The sequence below is a fragment of the Melopsittacus undulatus genome, chromosome 7 (genome assembly GCF_012275295.1).
Source record: "Melopsittacus undulatus isolate bMelUnd1 chromosome 7, bMelUnd1.mat.Z, whole genome shotgun sequence".
Lineage (NCBI taxonomy): Eukaryota > Metazoa > Chordata > Aves > Psittaciformes > Psittaculidae > Melopsittacus > Melopsittacus undulatus.
This window is the reverse complement of record NC_047533.1, coordinates 59849327-59869347: the sequence shown is the minus strand read 5'-3', so window position 1 is coordinate 59869347 and position 20021 is coordinate 59849327. Positions and strand designations below refer to the sequence as shown.

Below are 20021 nucleotides of genomic sequence, written 5' to 3'. Positions count from 1 at the left end.
GAGAAAGATATTCCTTTTCAAAGTCTGTTTTCTGCACCTAAAATTTTCCCTGTTGAGGTGCTTCTCAGGAAAAAGACAGGAAAGCTAGAGCTGGGGGATAGGGGAAGAAGAAAATACAGGGTTTGTGGGCTTTGTGAGAGTACTTCAAAACTGCCAGCAAACTGCCTTCCATCAGCTGTGGTCCATAGGAGATGGCCATGCACTTCCCTTCCCACTGGCCTGAGAATGTTTTGCAAGCTGGAGGAACTGTTTGAAACCATGGGACATGAGCACTTCTGCAGCAGACTTTTAGAAAATGCATAGTCTCAATAATGAAACCTTAAGGCACCACATTCTGCTTGTCTGCTTTTCCCAAGAAAAGCCTCAGAATTGCCAGTGCAGCACTATCTGAGCCAAATCCAACAGAAGCAAGTCTAAGCACATCCCAGCCCTTCCTGCAGGTCTGATCATGTCAGCTGCAGTCTGCGAGAAGCTCAATCTGTCACTTGTGCACAGGAGCTGCACTGAGAGAGCAGCTCCTCTGAACCTGTCAGGACACTGGTCTTATCCTGAAGCAGTCCATAGCTTCAGCACCCAGAAAAGCTGCATGAGCAGAGGTGGGTCCCAAACACCCCAGACAAGCTGTGCTGCTCATCGGCGCCTTCCTTATGTTTTGCCAGTGAGGACACTAATTCCTCGAGGAGCGCTAGACAAACACTTGAAGGTTAAGCAGGTAAAACTCTAATTATGCTGGTACTAAGGGTTCTTGAATTGATAAACTCTAGAAGGGGAGCAAAGGGCAGGAAAAGTCTGATGGTGCAGCATAGATGTCACAGGGGCACCTGAACCATGACAGTATTTCAGGTCTCCTGTCCTGGCTGCATTCAGGCAGCAGGGAGGCTGAGGCAAGAGGCTGTATTAAGCAGCCTCTGCATTTTATCTGCGTTCACCTCTAGCGCCGACACTCTCGAAGGGTCCTTGGCTTCACTGCCGCTTGTCTCTGAGTCTGAAGAGCTGTCTGAGCCACTGGTGCTCTCTGAGTCACTGCTGCTCTCTGACTCAGAGCTGCTGGAATGTGGTGATGCCACAATCTTGGGCTGGGACTGTTGGGGACTGCAAGGCCACCATGAGATAAAATTAGAAAGCAGCATAGGTGAAGTTTCTTATTATATTGACATGGCAAGATTCAAAAATAAAACTGAACCCCCCTGTTTTGGCACTGAGAGGACAAAGGATAAGGCCAAGTAATACAGAGCCATGCTCAAAAGATAAAGCACTGGAATAAAAAACCTCTAGAATTAATAAAACCTCCAACTCTATGGCCAGGTCAGAGACATCTGTGAGCAGGACTGCTGCAGTCTGCAACTGCATTTAGCCAACCAAAGTTTAAAAAGGAACCAAAACTGACAAGTGCTTTTCTGAAGGCCTCAACCCTCAAAAGAAAAGGTTGCCATAAGGGCTAACAACACAGAAACATCCATTCCAGGATGGTTTCCCTTTCCTATATTCTTCCCGTAAAGTTTTCAATTCATCTGTGTTCCTCGGGCAAGGTGCTGGAACTGCTTCATTAACAACCATGTCAAGCAGCAGCAGTTTTTGCAATACTCTCCTCTCTTCAGAAGTGTTTTCCTCCAGCACTGGCAATGGGACTGGATGGAACTCAGGAAGAGCCCTGACCTTGATGCAGTCCTTTGTTTTGAAATGGGCTTATGAGTATTTCTTTTATTGTTGAAACTTGTTCCATACGTCAGAATCAACACATTTGTATGGATTGGAGGCAAGTTTCGTGAAAATCTTGAAAATTCTGTGCTTCTCCACTTCTTTTAATACTGGCAAGTGGCCGTTAAGTCTACCCTAAACGTTGCTTCTGACTAACAATACATGGCAGGAACTACTTATAAGGAACTGCCTTATCAGGAGGAGCTGAAACAGCCTCCGTGAGTCTACCCAACACTTTTCTGTTCTTCACCTGCTTGGCTCTTTTGGGCTTCCTTCTAAACTAAAACTGGACTCACACCTCACCCACCCCTACAGCAACTGAGAATCCCCTTAGCTCCAGTGTGAACTTCGGATACTCTGGTGGAGGGGAAGAGAAGTTGGGGAAATATAATTCTGGTTGATAAGAAAAATCCAGCATGCCGGATGATTCATTTCTCATTGGAGCTTTCTGTAAAACCCCACACAACTAACACCAATGTTCAACAGCAGCTTTGGGCAGCTAGGAACCAAATCCTGTCTCTACAGGAGAAACAGGAACCCTTACCCATCCACCCCATATATTAAAAAGTAGTTTGTTTTTCCCTCCTAGTTAGTCTAGCTATTAGTTCGAGAACAAATCGGTACCTTGGAGGAGCAAGTGGACTGTCAGCAACCTGTTTTGTTCACAGAAAAGAAAGAGGAGAATGAGAGAAAAGGTTAGCTTAAGGCATTCGGAACAATGCAACAAAGCCTGATGATTTAAAGGGATGTCTGTATGCCTAGTGTATAAACCATCTAAAACTGACTTGGTTGTCATCACTGTCTTCACTGTCACTGACTTGCAGGTCTTCCTGGAGCAGCATTCTGAAAGGCAACCAGAAGATAAGTGTCAGCCAAGGCAGACACACTTTCAAGCACCAGACACTGAAAAAGACTTGGATTGTGCTTGCCAAAAGAAACCAACCTCCCACATTCTTTATGAATGTTTGGCATTCTCTACCTGCTAAACCCTGTCATTACCTGAATGAATGATAAAATGATAACACACAATCTAGGAACATTTTATTGTCCTTTTCAACTAATCTCAGGACATTTTGGAAAGGATGTCAGTATCATTGGCTGCCATCTACACACAACAAAGATGAAGTTCTCCTCGCTTATCTAGCACACTAACACAGCAGCACAGGGGAGAAGAAGTCTGATCCTTGTACATTAAGAGACTGGCATGCTATTGGCCTGCACTGAGTCCCCCAGGGACAGAAAGCATCGTCTGTGCACCAGAAGCTGTGCACGCTCATGCTCTCTGCTCTCAGGGGCTGTAAATATTTCTTCTGTCACAAGGGTTCTCTTTTTGCTGCTCAAGTGTTCTACCGTACATACGTAAGGAAATGCCAAGGGCGAGCCTCCCTCCTATTTCTTCTCTACACAATGAATTTGATGCTCCTGCACAGCTCAGCAATAACCGTAACATCAAGCAGTTCAGACACTCCAAGCAGCTTACAAGTGGGGAGCCACAAACTCTCTTTTACTATTGCTCAAGGGAGCAGGCTGCCCGCAGATGCTTCTAGAAGCATAATTTAGTCCTCTCCCTGCAGCCGGTAACTACTGCTTGCTATTTCAATGTATTACTGAAGCCCTCAAAAGGCTGGAAGGGATGGATTTGTGGGCAGGGACCCAAAGTCTTCCCAAGTGTTATCCTCCTCTGGAAATCACACGGGCATTCCAAAAGGAGCTGGAAAACACACAGGCAAAACTCCTGCTATTTGGAAGTACAGTGATTCAAACCCTGAAACTAGCTGGAGACCAGCTCCTCAACCCAGAGAATGACACAAGTGTCATTTCAAAAAGGGATGAAAGCCTGGGGACTGACACAGGGGTTTTGATCCATCAGGTCAAATCTGCATTTATTTCAACCTCATTTCCAACTAAGGGCTTTCCCTGAGAAATTTCTCTCATGCCCAAATAAGAAAAGTAAGCCTCCAACCCCTCCTGACAACACATTCTAGAGCAGGAAAACAAGTAAGAAAGATTCCCAGGAAACCACCTCCACCTTGGAAAAGTGGGGGCAGAGTTTGTGTTCCTGAGACTTGTGGGGAAAAGGAAAACTACACAAAACTTCACGCTCTTTCAAGCCTTCATGTCCAATGAGGAACAAAGCAAAAAACATTTACAGCTCTGGAGGTCACCTCTGCTTTCCCGATCCTGCAACATCAGAGGAGTAAAAACCTCGACTCAAAAAAGCGATTCCCTCATTTAAGCACAGTTCCCACAAAAGAGACACACTATTTTACAGTCACACCAAAGCAGTTACCACGCATGGAGATACTCTCGTTGAAACGGGACCACATTTACTGCCAAAGCTGACCACAGACTCACAACAATTCCACAAATCACACGTGACAAATCCAATACAGGGAGCAGGACGGTGCGAAGAAACCCCAAAGGTCTCCCGTGTCTACTAGGACAGAGCCAACCCTTCCCACACAGATGATGCCTCTTGAAAAGGTACCAACCCCACAGTCCCTGAGTACCTTACGCTGACGCACAAGAGGTTCTCTGCGCACACAGACTTTGATTACACCCAAAGACCTACCGCACTCTCTCTGCATTTGGCCTGTGCCGTTGCCCTGTGGCTGTCCTCCCCCCGGCTCCTCTGCCTCGTTTCCTCACACACCTTTTCAGTGGAATTCACCTCTTGCCTCTTCTTTCACAGGAAACACTGAAGGGAAGCTCTAGGAGACACCACCTTGGAAAAGGAGGCCCCTGAACTTCCTACAGAAGGCAAAGGGCAAGGTCTGCAACAACCCTGCACGCTCCAACTTCACATGTGGGCTAGAGCCCAATCTCGCTGCCAGTCCACCAAGACACAAAAAGGAAAAAGCAAGAATAGCAACAACTCAGCCACTTCTCTTTGTGCTCTTTGGCCAAATGTCTGCCGGCATCTCTATGAATTCTTTTCTTTTCCAACTCATTAAGGGAAACAGTTCTTCAAAACGATAATGAATGAACTTCCAGAGATACTAAAACGTTCTCAAAGTGATTTGGGCTTGTTTTAAGAATAGCGGACTAAAGATACATTTCCCTTTGAGGTAGCAGCATAATGCAAAGAAACGTTACCTAGATCTTCTTTTAAACCTGATTTAACTGCTCAAAATCAAAAAGTCTGCCTTTTCAGCTGAGCTACTGCTAAAGAAAAGAACATGGCAACTACTTTAGTTCAATTTAGGATCAAGGAAGAAGACTAAAACTTCAAATAAGTCCTATTTCTGCAAGGACAGACAAAGCCAGTTTCCCAAAACAAGGTTTCAACAAATTCTTAAATAACCTCTTTAAAGACAAGAAACCTGGTTCAACAATTATAAGGCCTCAATTAGCTCATGACTTAACTTGCAGCCTTCCATTACTCCATAGTATGGAGAAATATAAGATCTTTACATATCACATGAACTGACAGGCATTTAATGGTTCACCAGTTACATTGCACACAGGCCCCGTAGTCTTCCAGACATGGAAAGATTTCTGTTTGTTACTCGGGGCTCAGAACCTACCAGTGCTGCCATCTGGACAGATTAATCCTGAAAGCTTATGGCAGCCCACACAAAACTACTTTCAAGCCCTTTCTCTAATTAACCTAATTAATAGGGAACCACTGTCACCTACAAGGACAGTACCAAGTAACTTATCCACCAAGGGAAAATTTTCTCTTGGAGCAATTAATTCATCAGTCAGCGCTCCTTCCCAGCCTTGGCAAACCTTTGTAGCCATTATGCAGAAACATCTTACATTGAGACTCAAAGTTTCAGAAGCTGCCTTCTGACAGAACACATGATAGGAGAAAGAAAACCTATAGAAAGAGAAGCAGAAATGTATACATTCTCTTACACAAAGCTACAGAAAAAAGCTGTAGCTCAAACAGCAAGCAGTAAGCCACAAGATGTGAAGTAGCTGCAGGTTAAAAGAGCAAACAACATCCCCTTCAGTCTGGTACTTTAATAGCTGGGGGGTTGTCTTGGTTTTAACACAGTCATTATAATCAGGAGACAGCAGCAGTGGCAGACTGGGCAGTGTCTGGTTAACGGCTGGACTTGATCTTAAAGGTCTTTTCCAACCAAAAGACTTCTACGATTCTATCATGAAACAGGAATGTTTCTGTTGGGGAAACAATTCCCTGCATTGACATTTTCTTGGAAAAAATTCAGACTGATAAAACCGTACTCTCTGGAATCATCAAGTAAACCAGATTTTAACTGGTTTCCCGTTCTTTTAAGTAACTGCACAGGAGAGATGGCAACTGAGTCTGGTTACTTACGAGATTGCTGTCTGAGAACGAGGCAACGTATCTGAAGGTCCATCGTACTGTCCTGTAAATCAAAACAGAATCCGTTGGGTTTATTTGCCTCACTTGTAGCGTATTTTACCCTCTGGTCTCTGAGTATCAGCTTAGAAAGTCACTTTCTTCCACGACACAACTGATTGTCATTGAGATTGTTTATCACTCCAAATGGGGCTTCCTAATGAAATACTGTTTGTTCTCTGCTGAACTGCTGCCTTAATTTCTAGGTAAGGAATGTATACAGTCTCCTCAGCATTTTCTAAATTCATCAATGTTTAACAAAGCACAGGAAACCACGTCCCTTCACCAATGTAAACATTTGATGTTCTCAATGGATGACACACAAAACTATCTGTCAACATACATGTAACAGTGCGCTTTCTTTCGGATTCCTACTTACTCTGATTCTGTGCTACACATCCAACATGCTGCGATTCCTAGGAAGAAAGGACAAAGTGTAAATTGAGAATAAAATACACCATCTCTCAACAGCACTGTATCAGTGATCCGAGTTCCTTGTGTTTGTTACTGTAATCGTTACTTTGAGCAACTTGTCAAAGAATAACTCCGAACTGTCCAACAGTCTAAGCTGGCCTGACGGAGCTTAGCACGGACAGAAATGATATGTGCTGCTGCTGCTAGCCCATTAGTGGTATGTGCATCTGTGAAGAAATACTAAAAAAACAGAAATTACAAGAGCTGCCAAACACTTCTGTTGAACCAAAAAATGCTTTGTTTGGTAACAAAATGAGATGCTTCAAATACTTCTGACAAGCAGTCACATTTGAAGCCCACGATTACCTAAGTCATTGAAACATCATTTATTCGTCCCCTCTGAAACATCTTACGAGTCTAAAAATACAAAGCTTGCTCAAAAAATAAGAAAGACTAAAGATAACGATGCTACCATATAGCCCACTCCAAAACAATTGCTCAGAAGCAAAATCACTCAAGTAAAATGATGCACTGCAGGTGACAATTCAAAATCCATTGCGGCTTCTAAAGATAATCTCTCCTAAAAGCCCTTACCTATGACAGGAGGACAAAATCAGATGAAAGTACGGGCGAGAGATGGAAAACTCTCTTCTAGTTTATCAAAAGCCTTGGCAGAAAGAGGGTGTTTACCTTTGTTGGGAATGGAAATTTAGAAGGCTCTGCAGTAGGAGAAGCAGGAATGTCTGTCAGAAGAGGTAGCCATGGTTGGGTCATTTCCTGGAGAGCGAATGACAGAAGCGGGTTACAGTATTTTGCTGATACAGGCAGCTGAAGTTTTACCTTTAAGAGATTTACATTCATGTACAAAAAATAAGCTGACCCCATCGCAAACCCAAGAGGCAATATCACAGCATGAAGCCCTCTTTCAGCTCAGCAAGCCAGACCATCATCAGGACTTGCTCCTTTTCTCCAAGCACACTTGCATTGCCCAATTAGCAGCAATCTCAGTGAAGCTTGTAGGGAGCTAAATACTTCCCATGTTTGCAGGATTATTTAGCAAAGGGAAAAGTACATAAAACCTGTATATGAGTAGCTCTGGGCTTTTTCAAAGTTCAGGAGCTTCCTAGTATGGGATATTCCTCCTCCTCCCCCCCCATTACTTTAATGTGTACAAAATACAAACACGTAGATCTATTATTTAAGAGCACCTACCTTCAAAATTTCATTAACGGTTTGGGCATCACAGTGCAAGGTTCGCTACAAGGAAATAAAAAGAAGGAAGCAGCATGAGTTTGTTTGTTTAGCAACTGACATGAGATAAACAGCTGCACTCATCAAACATTTGCTTACCAACCGTTCTGCAAATGCCATAGGAGTCCATTAATAATAAAAGGCTAAAAAGCCCCATCAGAAGGGCAGTTTATTCTACAAAGCCTGTTCTTTTCAAACCTTTAGTAGAAGATATACTCTAATAAAGATGAGAAAGAATCAAAGTGAAAGAGAGTTCATTAAACAGTGGTGCTTGTTCAGCTGACAGGATTCCCCTTGTTTCATAACTTGTGCTCTCCTGTGCACCCACGTGCACTCAGCAGAATAAGAAGCCAGCATAAATAAGAAGCCAGCATAAAGGCCTAAGCTTGGAGAAGGCAAAGTAAAGGTGGCTGTAAGTGGAAGAGTAACACACCAGACTCCTAAATGCCAGGTCCTGGACTCAAGGGAACAGCTGCTTCCAATTTACTACTATAATTTAATATAAATATTTGGTTATAAATTTATTGTTCCATGCCAACTGCATGGGCTTTTGCCACTTGAATGCAATGGGGATCACAAAACTGCATATGCATGAATGAAGAGTTAGTTTGAAAAGAACAGGCGGGGCAGGATCAGAGCAAAACCTACCATCCTGGCCTCACTTCACCCCTACGATGAGGTTTGACAGCACAGGGAAGGCAATGCAGCCCTAAGTGGCTGCCAGGACAAGTGACTGCACACTCCCTGGCCACAGGCACACCTCTGCCACCGTGCCCTTCCCCTGGCACTGGCCTGAGCCTGCACTCACACAGTCCAGGACTTAACCTGGCAGAAGGGCATTCCTTGGCTCTCAATCCAACTCCTTTGATCACCTGGCCACAGCACCACGAACACCACAAGTGGTGCAGCTGAGGAGGATGGAGACTGCATTCCCACAAAAGCTTAGCACACCTCGAGGGAGCAAAGGTCTTCATTTGACACAGCTTCCCATGGTTGGTCAACCCTTTGGATCCAGAGCCAACCACCTGTGGGCAAAATTGTCTCTGGAAGACACAGTTCACAGCTCAAACCTGCTCCTGCAGTGCTAAAAGTCCCACGAACTGCAGTGGAAAATGTTACAATTCTTTGCCTTTTACAAATCTCAAGTGCCTCTTATATACCTGCATTAACATCATCATTGAAAACATTTCTGAACTGGGGAGCTCAGATTTTCAAAAAGACACAAAGAAAAACATGCAATCAATGTGTGCTTTGCTACCAGCAAATTGTCTTTTCCCTAGAAAGCACTCAAACAGGTAAGATTGTGTCATGATGCTCCATTTTCTCGCATCTATGAACCTAGCCCACGGCACTGGTTTTGCCTCAGTACTCTGAACTATGGAGCAGGAGTGTTTCATTGCTTATAGCTAAACAGACTGGAAACAAAAGAAAGTGATGACTTGTTTTTCAAGTGCAGGACATGCTCTTGGAACTTATGAACCTCAACAGCTGTCAGGGGCATAAACCCACATTTTCATTTCCAACCCACAGGTTTTATCAGCACCCACCCCTTCTAACAGAATGCAACTTGCTCAGATCTGGCACCACCAAGCACTTAGGTGAACCTCATAAGGCAGACGTTCCACTCCCTTCCCAAACACCTTATTTTGACCCCTTACTTCAGCAAAATATTCTTACCTACTGCCCCTTTAAGCTCCCTCCAGTAAATAGCTAATACTGCTTCATGTGAATCTAGAAAGATTCTGTCAGTAACAGGCTGACTCTGTGTCCTCTTATTCCCTTCAGAACATGCACAAGGGGGGTTGCAACATAAGTGTTGAAGGTACAAAAAGCATTTGAGTGAGAGCAGTAAGCCACAATCTCAGGTACCTTCTCCTTTCTAATACCACATTGTCCATTGGATAGATACTTTTCAGAGTGCTTTGAACAGCTGACTCCTTGCCTACTCCAGGAAAAAAAAGCTGCTCACTCTAACTGGTACAGAGAAAGCTGTACCAGTAGCAGAGCTAAAGAAAATTCATGTCACAGGAGATTCTTATTGATCATATCTGTCAGCTGAATACATCCAATAAAACTGCTCTGCTGACATATCAGAATTTACAGATGATTCAAATGATGGGGTACACACTTGTGAGGTTTCAAGTTTCTCAGAAGCTCTAGCTTTACTTCCTAAAATGATTTAACCATTTGAGGGTTTCTGTGTTGCTGGAGGTCAGCAGGAATCAGCCTCTTAAAAGCAAATGTCATTTTGCAACTAAATTCACTTAGATCCAAACTGAGCACAGCTACTGTTTGATTGGGTTTACTTGGTGTCTTTTACATGTTTGGTTTTGAACCTGTGCATGAAGGTACCTGTTAACAATACAAGCGAGTACAAAGGATACACTTTGGTTCTCAAATCACCTGCTTTCACCAAAAAAACCCCTATTACGTTGAGGTAGAATGTGCACTGCCAAGCCTCCTTTGAAGCAAATAAAGTCTGCATTAAAGGATTTTCACAACTTCTCATCAATGTCATTTGCCAGTTTCCTCTCATTTCCCACAAGAAACTGCCTACAGCCGACTGCAGCTGATCAACACCCTCTTCCACAAAAGGCAGACTTTCACTTTCCCACGCTCTCCCTTTCTATGACAAAGGCAATATACAATCTGAAATCTATCTCCACCTCTCTCCTTGCCCAGCTGCCTTAGGTCTCAGTCCTTGGCAGAGAAAGCACAAGTGTAGTGACTAGAACGGAGGTATGCTCGAGCTTGCTGGCCACGATGCCTTCGACTGACAACAACAAACACAAAAGAGTTCTGCTCCTTTTGCTCATAGCTGGGGGACAAGAAAGAGCCTACAGTCTTGCCCTGAATGCAGAACTTTACAGGATCTTGCTTACAGGATCTTGCTTATGATTCAGAATTCTTCTACACTGCACTTCTGCACTAAATTTGCTTCAAGAAATTGCTCAAAAAAGCATTTGATGGAGCAGGAAACAGAATGGTGTCATACTTCCCAAGGGCTAAGTGCATCGGCTAGAAATCTTCAGGACATTTTTGGTTTACATTGATACTTTCCAGAGGGTCTACAGTTACATCTTACAAACTCACTTAGGAGAACCCTGGGGTGTCCACAGACAAATACCCAAAACCCCCAAAACCTTCAACCTACCAGGTGACCACAGAACTCACTGCACAGTCAGCTGTCCCAGTACCCAGCGAAGATACAGGACTTCTACTCACCAGCACTCAGAGTGAGTACTGATGCTCTGCATGCACTGACTGTAGGTACATCACCCCTTGACCTTCTCAGTGTATCATTCCCCCCTTCTTCTGTCAAACAATTTCGACAGGTAAAACAGAAGTCATAGCAACAGAAGCAGTCGCTCTAACCATAAGGCCTGCTGCAGCCTCACTAATAAAAAAGACACAGAATCATGGTGAGTGCTGCATTTTCACCATCCAGGTATCACCCCCTGATGTACTGGCAAAAGGCAATCTCAAAATACACCTTCTAAAAATGATAAGGTGTGCCCAGCCATCAACGCTGCTCGGAGCCTCTGCCCTTTGGTGACCTGTTCTCCCATAGCTGAGCTTACCCTGCCAGCAACAGAGCCCCCCAACAATGGCACTCACCTTTATGGGCCCAGAAGGGATTTCTGATTTGGATCGTTGGGCTCTGGCGTTCACCTTCGAATCTGAGCTCTTTCCAAAGGTAGTTTTCTCAAAGGAGTGTGGAACATGAGGTGCTGCATGTGAGGCCGGAAGAAGAACTCTCTGAAGCCCTAGGAAATTCCGCTGTTTTTTGGAGTTGATGAACCCCATGACATCCTCATAATTGCCCAGCACGTTCTGAATTTTGTTTGACAAGTCATCTCTGTTATTAGTCTGCAACAAAAGAGGCAGAGATGGAAAAAGCTTGCACCCTCAACTTCAAGAGATTCAGCTCTGTAAGAGAGATGCTTCAGGATCTTAATTTCATCACCGTGTATCACCACAAGCAAAGTTATGAGAGCTCATCTTGATCCTGCAGTGCACTCCCTCCAAAGCAAGTGGGACTGCTCTACTCAGTATCAGTTCTTCAGATGGGAAGATGCTGCTTCTGTATGTATCATACTCAAGGCTGCTACACCCTATGCAGAAGCCACAGCTCTGCCCTTATGCTCCAACCATCTCTCCTCCTCTCCCTCCACCACACTCCCTCTCCACCATTACCTTATAGGGTGCTGCAAAGAGGGGAGTTGTGTTGTCCCCAATGAGTCTCCCTCTAGCACGCAGCAGGTTTCTGACCTCCTTGTATAAGCTTTAGGAAAGAGAGAAAGAAAGGTTGGTTAACACTTTACACCACTGTTATCAACAAGTACCAGCTGTGCTTTCCAGACAACAGTGTATGTCCGGCATGAAAGTCATTTTGAACAGGATGCTTTGAGTTGACAAATCAGTTATGTCATGTTACCCCATGGAAATATAATGCATACAAGGTACAGCAAGCATCCTTCTCAGTGGTTTCTACTCTTGATACCATACACCAAGACAAGTGGGAAGGGAAAAGCTATCCATCCACTGAATTGTGAAACACTGGTTCCAGACTTTCCGGTGGTGCCCAATGACTGGACGAGGACCAATGCCCACAAACTAAAAGTCAAGAAGTTTCACCCCAGTGCGAGGAAGAACTTCCTTACATTAAGGGTGGCAGAGCACTGGAACAAGCTGCCCAGGAGACGAGTGGTGTGTCCCTCTCTGGAGACATTCAGAACCTGCCTGGGCACTTTCCTGTGTCATCTGCTCTAGGTGGCCCTGCCTTGCCAGGGCGGGTGGGCTAGATGATCTCCAGAGGTCCCTTCCAAGCATCAAGATTCTCCAATTCTGTGTTACTCTTCACCCCAGAGTAAAAAGGAATCTACTGTTTTGATGGTGTTGCCACTTTCAGAGACTGAACATTGCCAGCTTTATAAACAGGCTTGAAAACTTAGTCTTTGCTTTAAATTGGCAGTCTGAAAGCTGCTTACCTGCCAAACCATGCAGCTGCATTTAAAGCAATCACATCAATGTATTGGAAAATTGTAATTGCAATTGAAAAATTGTAATGGAAAAATGATGCAAGAAAACAGGAATGAAAAAACAGAGGAAAAAGACGTTTTCAAGGGAGGAGTTTTTAAAAATATTTGTACTTTTGAGGGTTTCTTTTGCTATAGCTTAAAAAAAAAAAAAAGGGAGACTTTTCCTCCCCTCCCTACTAGCAAAAAGGATTACTGCCAGATCAGAAAGCTACAGCAATAAGTATTCCTAAGGGAGCCCAGTGGAAATGCACTGAATGCAAGATTCTTGACTGAAACCCTGTGCTCCATATATGTGCAGCACAGATACCAAGTTGGTTCTTAGGGTAAGGACTGAAACAACTCTATTTGGCCTCAGAACAAATCAAGGTTCAGTCGAAAGGACAGAATGTCAACTAAAAGCTCATCAGATTTCAAGATTAACCCAGGTCACAACTGGCTTCAGAAACGTTTCAGGATAGGGGTATTTTTGTGTGTGTGCTCATGTGGGGTTTTTTCTTCTTTGTTTTGGGATGTTTTGTTTGTTTAAGAATTACAGAAAGAAGGTTCTGGCTGCGAAAAGCAGGGCTAGACTACATCAGCTCTCTATGCTGGAAGAGAAAGGAACAGCAATAAGCTCCCTGCACATCAATTCAGTCTGTCCCTCCAACCGTATCTGAAAAAGGGATGTGTAAGGAGAGAAACCTATCTACTGTAGGTCAGTTCATCCAGTTTACTTGACTGACTTGGAAAGAAACACACTTCCCAAATAATTAGGAACCAGACTGACTCATATTTAAGTAATGGAAGAAGCAGCCTGAGAGCCAAGTTTTAACGTTATCATTTCCGTGGATCACTTTATCCATCTGCTGTAATCCGCTGCGGTGCTGCTTGTGCAGAGCTGCACTGTCCGTGCACCGCAGCGCCACACACAGTGCTGTGCTCAGCAACATGCTAAGGTAGGAAGACAGAATGGTCCTTTCCAATCCTAACCATCCTATGAGTTTATGTTATTAATGGTTCCCCAGTAAGCTACAGAACTGCTCAATACAAACACTGGTAGCTCCTGCTAGGAAAGCCTAGGAAGCAAAGCAATTTCCCCAAATGAAACTTACTGAATGATATGCTAAAAATAAGGGGTTTTTCCATAAGTAACTTATGGGAAAAAAACACACTCTTTCAGCTAGATCGCACATCTTTACAGCATTATTAGTGTCATCCGTGTTCTCTTTCAGCTTTCTTGCTTGACACTTCTTCATTACATTGTGCCATCTAACTTACAAACTCTGGGTTTTCTCAGCTAGGAAGAACTTCTGCCAGCTCCTTCACATCTCACAACATTTTTATCCCAATAGCTTGCCAACAAAAGCCATACAGGTACTGCTTTATCAGCAGGTGCTTTAACAGAAAATGCTGGGAGTACTGGTGCCACTTTTGTTCCAAAGAAACAGAGAACTGCAAAGGAAAGCTTTGTGGCACCTAACTGACTAAATGACCAAAAGTCTTTTTTTCAAAGGTGAAACACTGAGTTCCTGATTTCTAACAAGTTAGTCAACTTAGAAGAGGTTTTTTTCTCTATTACCTTTCAGGCCTCAGTGTCCTTTCATTTCTGGCCTCAGTCAACCGCTTTCCATGCAGAAGGCAATGAGAAAAATGCCTCCTCAGGAAAATAGCTAAGCAAAGAAAACCTTCTAGTTGTTTGCTAAAGCCAGCCCATGTAACATGGGTAGGCTTTGCAAACAGATAAACATCTTTCATGGGGTTCCAAAACCTCAGCAGAGCCATCACATTCCCTTTAAATATTTAGGGACTCATTCATCTTGCTTCCAGAATTAAAGTTATAGAATACCAGGGGTTAAATAAAAAATCTGAAAACAAATCCAAAGCTTTGCATTTAAATGTTTCTGAGACACAGAGCATCTGAAGAGCTGAAACTGATGAGCTTTCAAAAATTCATGTGCATAAACCATACTCACAGGCAAACAAATCTGAAGATCCTCAGCTCGCACCTGCTGTGGCATTCTACTGCCTGACAGCAACTGCATCGGACCCTTCTTTTTCCTACTCTTCTCTACAACCATTTCCCACCTACCCAGCAGACCTGCACACAGACAGACGCAACCTCTCATTTACCAATGGGAGCCAGCTCTCCAACCCAATCCAACATAAACCACTTACCACCTCTTCAAACACCGCTGCGGGCAGTCACGGAAACCTCTTGAGGCTGGGCTGGCTACAGGAGGAAACAACCAAAACAGATACGGACAAGGCCGCGAGGCAGGAGAACATCAGTTTCCAAGTGTTGTTAACTTGGTGGGAAGAGGTCTGACAGCCAGAATTAAGAGGTTGGGTTTCCTGCTAAAAGAAGCTTTAGGCTGAGCTGAGGCAGCGGCACTTCAGTGAGCGAAACGCATCAAGGGAATGCAGCCAGGACGCCTCTCCACACACACTGCGCCAACAGCAACCGCTGCCCGGCAAGGAGTGAAGGCATCATTACCACACCAACAGCGACACAAGCTCTTTAACGCCGTACCTCGACTGGGCAGCCGCCGCTTTTAGCGTGTTCAAAAGCAAGTACAGAAAGCACGTGGCTGCGCAGATGCAGGGACTGAAAAGCTGAGGCTGCTGCCAAAGTTGCAAGTGCAAAAGTACTTGAAACTGCAGGGTAAGAAACGTGGGGAAAATGAAAGCTCTCACACCAGTGCTGCTGGGCCCGAGGCCTGGTGGCGGTCTGTAGACTCCCTCAAAAGCAGCAAGGCCTGTCCTTTGCTCTGCGTGTTCCTTGGCACAATGATACAACCAAACTGCTCCTGTAATTCCTTTCAACCAGTAATTAACCAGACATTTACCCAACATCCCCTCAACTTCTTTCAGCACAGCTGAGATTTAAACCAACACTGAAACAAGGTTACACTCCTCATTCTCTGGTTCAGAGCACAACTTGCACCAAAGCACTCGGCAGAGAACCAGGGAACAGTTTATATCCCATTTAAAGCAAAGAAGAAATTACACTTTTAAAAATCCATTTACATAATGCTTCTACATAAAGCTGCATAAAACAAAATCTTAAGTACATAGTTTAAAATGTAAAAACAATCAGAAAATGTTTGGGTTCTTCCCATTCCACATCTTTGCCCCAGAAGGAAAGATCCCTCAGGGGAGGACTCCTCACACTCTTCCCTTCTCCAGCGTGGGGTCCCTCCCAGGGCAGACAGTCCAGTGTGACTCCCCCCCAGTGGAGGGCGGCAGTTCTTCAGGAGCGGCTCCAGCATCAGTCCCTTCCATGGGGTGCAGTCCTTCAGGAACACTCTGCTTCAGTGTGGGGTCCCCATAGGGTCACCAGTCCTGCCAGCAAACCCGAAGGTTGCTGAAGTGGCCAGGATTTTCTTTTGCCCCTTCCTGTCACATACATTATCCCAGAGGTGCTGTCACTGTTGCTGATGGGCTTGGCCTTGGTGGGTCTGTCTTGGAGCCAGCTGGCATTGACTACACTGCCCATGGGGGAAGCTTCGGGCACCTGCTCACCAAAGCCACCCCTGCAGGCTCTACCTCAGCACAAGGCAGCAAAGCTTTTGCTGTGCAGGCTACACAGGCACCCTGCTTAGGGAATTTCAAGGGGTGTGACTTGTCACAAGGCTTGCAGCATATTCCAATGCTACACGTGGACATAACCTTATCCATTATCATGGCATTTAAGATGTGCAATGCAATGCTGTGAGCAAACTGTATCTACACCCCCCAGATGTATGCAGCAGTCTTGCATTTGCTCTGTGGTCTGAGGTTTAAACACACATTTTGTTAAGGAGTCAATGCTTGAATGTTTTCCTGCCTGATCAATCTTGTAGTCATTGAAGAAGCCATTGAAAAGAAGGCTTTTCCATATGATACTGAATGCAGTTACATTTCTTATTTCTCCATGCCATTTTCAACTTCTGTATTTCAGTGCTTGTCTCACCAACGCCTATGAAACCCTGCGAGACAGTTAAGAAGTCTAACGCTGCTTCACACTGCCTACCATCAATTTCTTCAAAGCACAGAGCAGAGACTTCTGCTGAGGCTCTGAAGAGGTTGCAAAGCTGCAAATCATCAAAAGGATGACCCAATAAAACTGTGGCACAGAAATACCTGCTGCCCATTTTTAAGCATATCACTTATTACATATCAAGGTAAAGTTTGTTGTAAGGAAGCAACTCAACTCCCTGTGATGAGCAGTTGCCATGGAACAAGGGACTGCTCTCATCAGTGAGAATCACAGAATCATTTCGGTTAGAAACGGACACGAAGATCATGCAGCCCATCCATTAACTAGCACTACCATGTCCATCACTTAAAGGTGTGCTTAAGCGCTACATCCACATGAGGGTCACTTTGATATCCAGTGTTAAACAGTGTCCGTTTTGGAACCGATTCTGGTTCACCAAAGAACTGATGCCTTCTGTAAAGACAGAATGTTAGGTAGGAAACTCCTCTTCTCCCACTCAGTCATTACGATGCTTGCGTTGATGGGGGGGACGATTGTTTTCAAACCTCTCAGAATTTGTCACAGCACCTGGGAAGCCGGGAATACATCAGATTGTCCATACCTATCGCTGCTGCCCTTGTCCATTATGACGCCTTCAGGTGAGTCACGTCAATGATAATGGAGTATCTTCAACTGGAAGAGGAAAACAGGATATTGAACATCTTTTTTACATTGTACTCAGTAGATTTCACTCAAGCTTTGCTTCAACAGTCTCAAAGGCCAACGCAGGAAGGTCCTTCCTCAGAGTCAGCAAAGAGAAAAAAGAGAAAGTCAAATGAGCAAATCTTTGATTTCCAAAGCAGCGACTCATGACAGTACAGCCATGTCCAGAATGCCTGTTACAGCAAACAAAACATAAACCCCAACTGTTTATTTCCTTTGTCTGTGTGTGTCTCTGCACACAGTCTCCAAAGTTATTTTTCACTGCAAAGTTTTAAGAGATACACAACACTCAGCCCTCTGCACTCTCCTGCAGGGATTTCAGAGGTGTGTGAATCCCTCAATTCTCCCTAGCAGTCTAAATCGTCTTGCAGTTACGTTCAGGATGATGGTGTGAAACACTACACAACAGGAAGGTTAAATGTAACCTAAAGAACAGCTTTCTTACCCAAGTCAAGAAATCATTTGAATTTCTGAGGCTCACTAGTTTGACAGATGTCTGCACAATCCTCAATATTGACAGGCTGAGGCACGATCTCTGCATCAAACACACCTACAGTTCAAGACACTGACTTCTGGAAAAGCTTGTAAATGCTGGGAATGTTCCCATAAACACTCCTGTTGGAAAGAATTCCAACTTCTTTTTCATGTCTGTTTAATTCTCCATTGCGGGTCTCCAAAGGTTCAGCCGCTGCATGGATGTTCCATTGCAGTAACATATGCAGAGAGATGCATGCCCATGTTTGACTAAGCAGGCTGTTTGTTGGGGGAGCCTGCTCTGTCCCAACTTCTCCTTAACACGGCTATGAAGCATGTGAGTGTCCAGCATCAAATCTACATTTCCCTGAAGAATGCAGGTTTTGCAGGTGCCTGTGACAGGGCCAGCTTTGCAACCGTACTGCCGCAGCATGGATTTGAGGGTGCATGGGCATTACTGATGTAACCTATTTCAACAAGTTATAAACGCCTTTGCTTTTCTTTTGTGCAAACCAGCTGTGTATGTAAGCACCAGCTTTCGTCCCCGATGTCTTCTGGCCTAGCTGGTTACTGGAGGCAGGAGCTCCTGTCTTGCTCTAAAGCACCTGTTCTCTTATTACCTTAGCCAACGGCAGGTGGCGGAGCTCAGGTCGCCGAGCGACGCCCACAGCCGAGATGGGCTGCGGGGAGCACCAAGGGCTGCTGGCCCCGGCCGGCCCGCCCCGCCCTTCCCCTTGGGTTGTCCCCGGCAGCCGCAGGCAGGCGCCAGGAAGCTGCTCCCGTCCGCGTTAGCTCGCAGGTCCGTGAGGCCGCTGCTGGCCGCGCTCCGGTGCCCCGGCCTGACGCGGAAAGCCGGCCCGTACCGCCGCAGGGGGAGCGAGTAACGGGAGCGAATAATGGCAGCTACGTCACGCCGCGGGCTTCCAGAACGCGCCCGGCCGGTACGGAACGTGCCCGGGCGTTACGGAGCGCGCCCGAGGTCTGGAAGCGGCGCCGCGCGGGCTCGGGCAGCCGGGCGGGTGCAGCCCGCAGCGGGGCGAGCGCTTTGGGGCAGCCTCAGCCAGCGCACACACACGGGGGAGAACTGGGAGCTGAAGCTGCGGGAGCGTTTTTGACTCCTCCAAACGGAATGAGAGAGCTCCAGGACTGCTGGAAGAACAGCAAAGAGTCACGGGGTGCAGTGTCCCTCGTCCTCTGCACTGCATGCACAGGCATCCAGGCCACAGATCTGCCTCTCTTTCCTGGGCGTGACAGCGACGGGGCAGTACTGCAAACCTGAGCCTGCGAGCGCTTCCGAAGCCAGTTTTAAATTCCTTGGGAATTGCATGAGAAAAGCAAAACACAAAAACCCCCAAACCAAACCAAACCCCAAACTAACCCCCTGTGCAAGTGCAGAGGAGGCCACAACACATGGAGACAGGCTGAGAGAGTTGGGGCTGTTGAGCCTGTAGAAGAGAAGGCTGTGTGGAGAGCTCATAGCAGCCCTTGCAGCTTCTGCAGGCTTTGCTGAGTATCCCCCTTAGGTTGTGAGTGCAGTAGTAAATCATCTCAGTCAAATACACTCTGCTAATCTAAACAACAATAAATGAACACATCTCTTATACGGTGCAGATTAGCAGTTCCACAAATTGCTCATTTGCTGAACAAGAGGAGTTGCTCAACCCTACGCTGAACACTACTCACCAGATGATTGTTTGGTGAGAGCTGATCCCTGCAACTCAGTTTCTGAGATTCCCTGCCAGTTCCACAGTCTTCTGTGATGTTTGGTTGAGGATTTCCTGTGGAAAGGGCGAATCTTGTGTCGAGTTCCTTTTGAAGGAAGCTTTCCAATAGTCCGAACCCCTACAATGCTGTTGGGTGATCGAGTGGTGTCCGGGGGGAGGCTCTGCACACATAAATACTGGAATGCCGTTATTTCACAGAAAGGTATCGGATCGAAAGTCCTAGAAATTAACAAGAATTCTAGCTCTTTGTCTCCATCACCTGTGCACAAAGCAAAACAAGCTTCCAGCCTGTTCCATGGGAGATCAGTGTAACATGCCTTGTGCAATGTGTTCAGCTGCGTCATTTTCAATCTTCCCACACACAACTCCACATTCCTCTGCATTTTCCTCAGAGAGCCACAGTCGTGAGATCCTGAACCAAACCA

General features: G+C 45.4%; 1 protein-coding gene and 1 long non-coding RNA gene across 2 annotated transcripts in view; both read right to left on the bottom strand.

Annotated features, from left to right (window-relative positions):
- Window positions 1-863: 863 nt before the first annotated feature.
- The window catches only part of LOC117436417 (AF4/FMR2 family member 1-like), a 58553-nt gene continuing 39395 nt past the window's right edge, over window positions 864-20021 (bottom strand). The window contains exons 11-15 of the mRNA XM_034064455.1: window positions 6411-6447; window positions 5987-6038; window positions 2484-2541; window positions 2323-2351; window positions 864-1092 (exon numbers count right to left, since the gene is read on the bottom strand). Of these exons, the coding sequence (XP_033920346.1) occupies window positions 864-1092; window positions 2323-2351; window positions 2484-2541; window positions 5987-6038; window positions 6411-6447 (405 nt within the window). The remainder of the gene's footprint in view (window positions 1093-2322; window positions 2352-2483; window positions 2542-5986; window positions 6039-6410; window positions 6448-20021) is intronic.
- On the bottom strand, window positions 7142-11389 carry LOC117436543 (uncharacterized). Its single transcript, XR_004549879.1, has 3 exons — window positions 11315-11389; window positions 7658-7702; window positions 7142-7222 (listed from the first exon to the last, which is right to left on the bottom strand). It is a non-coding gene; the product is annotated as an uncharacterized lncRNA (long non-coding RNA).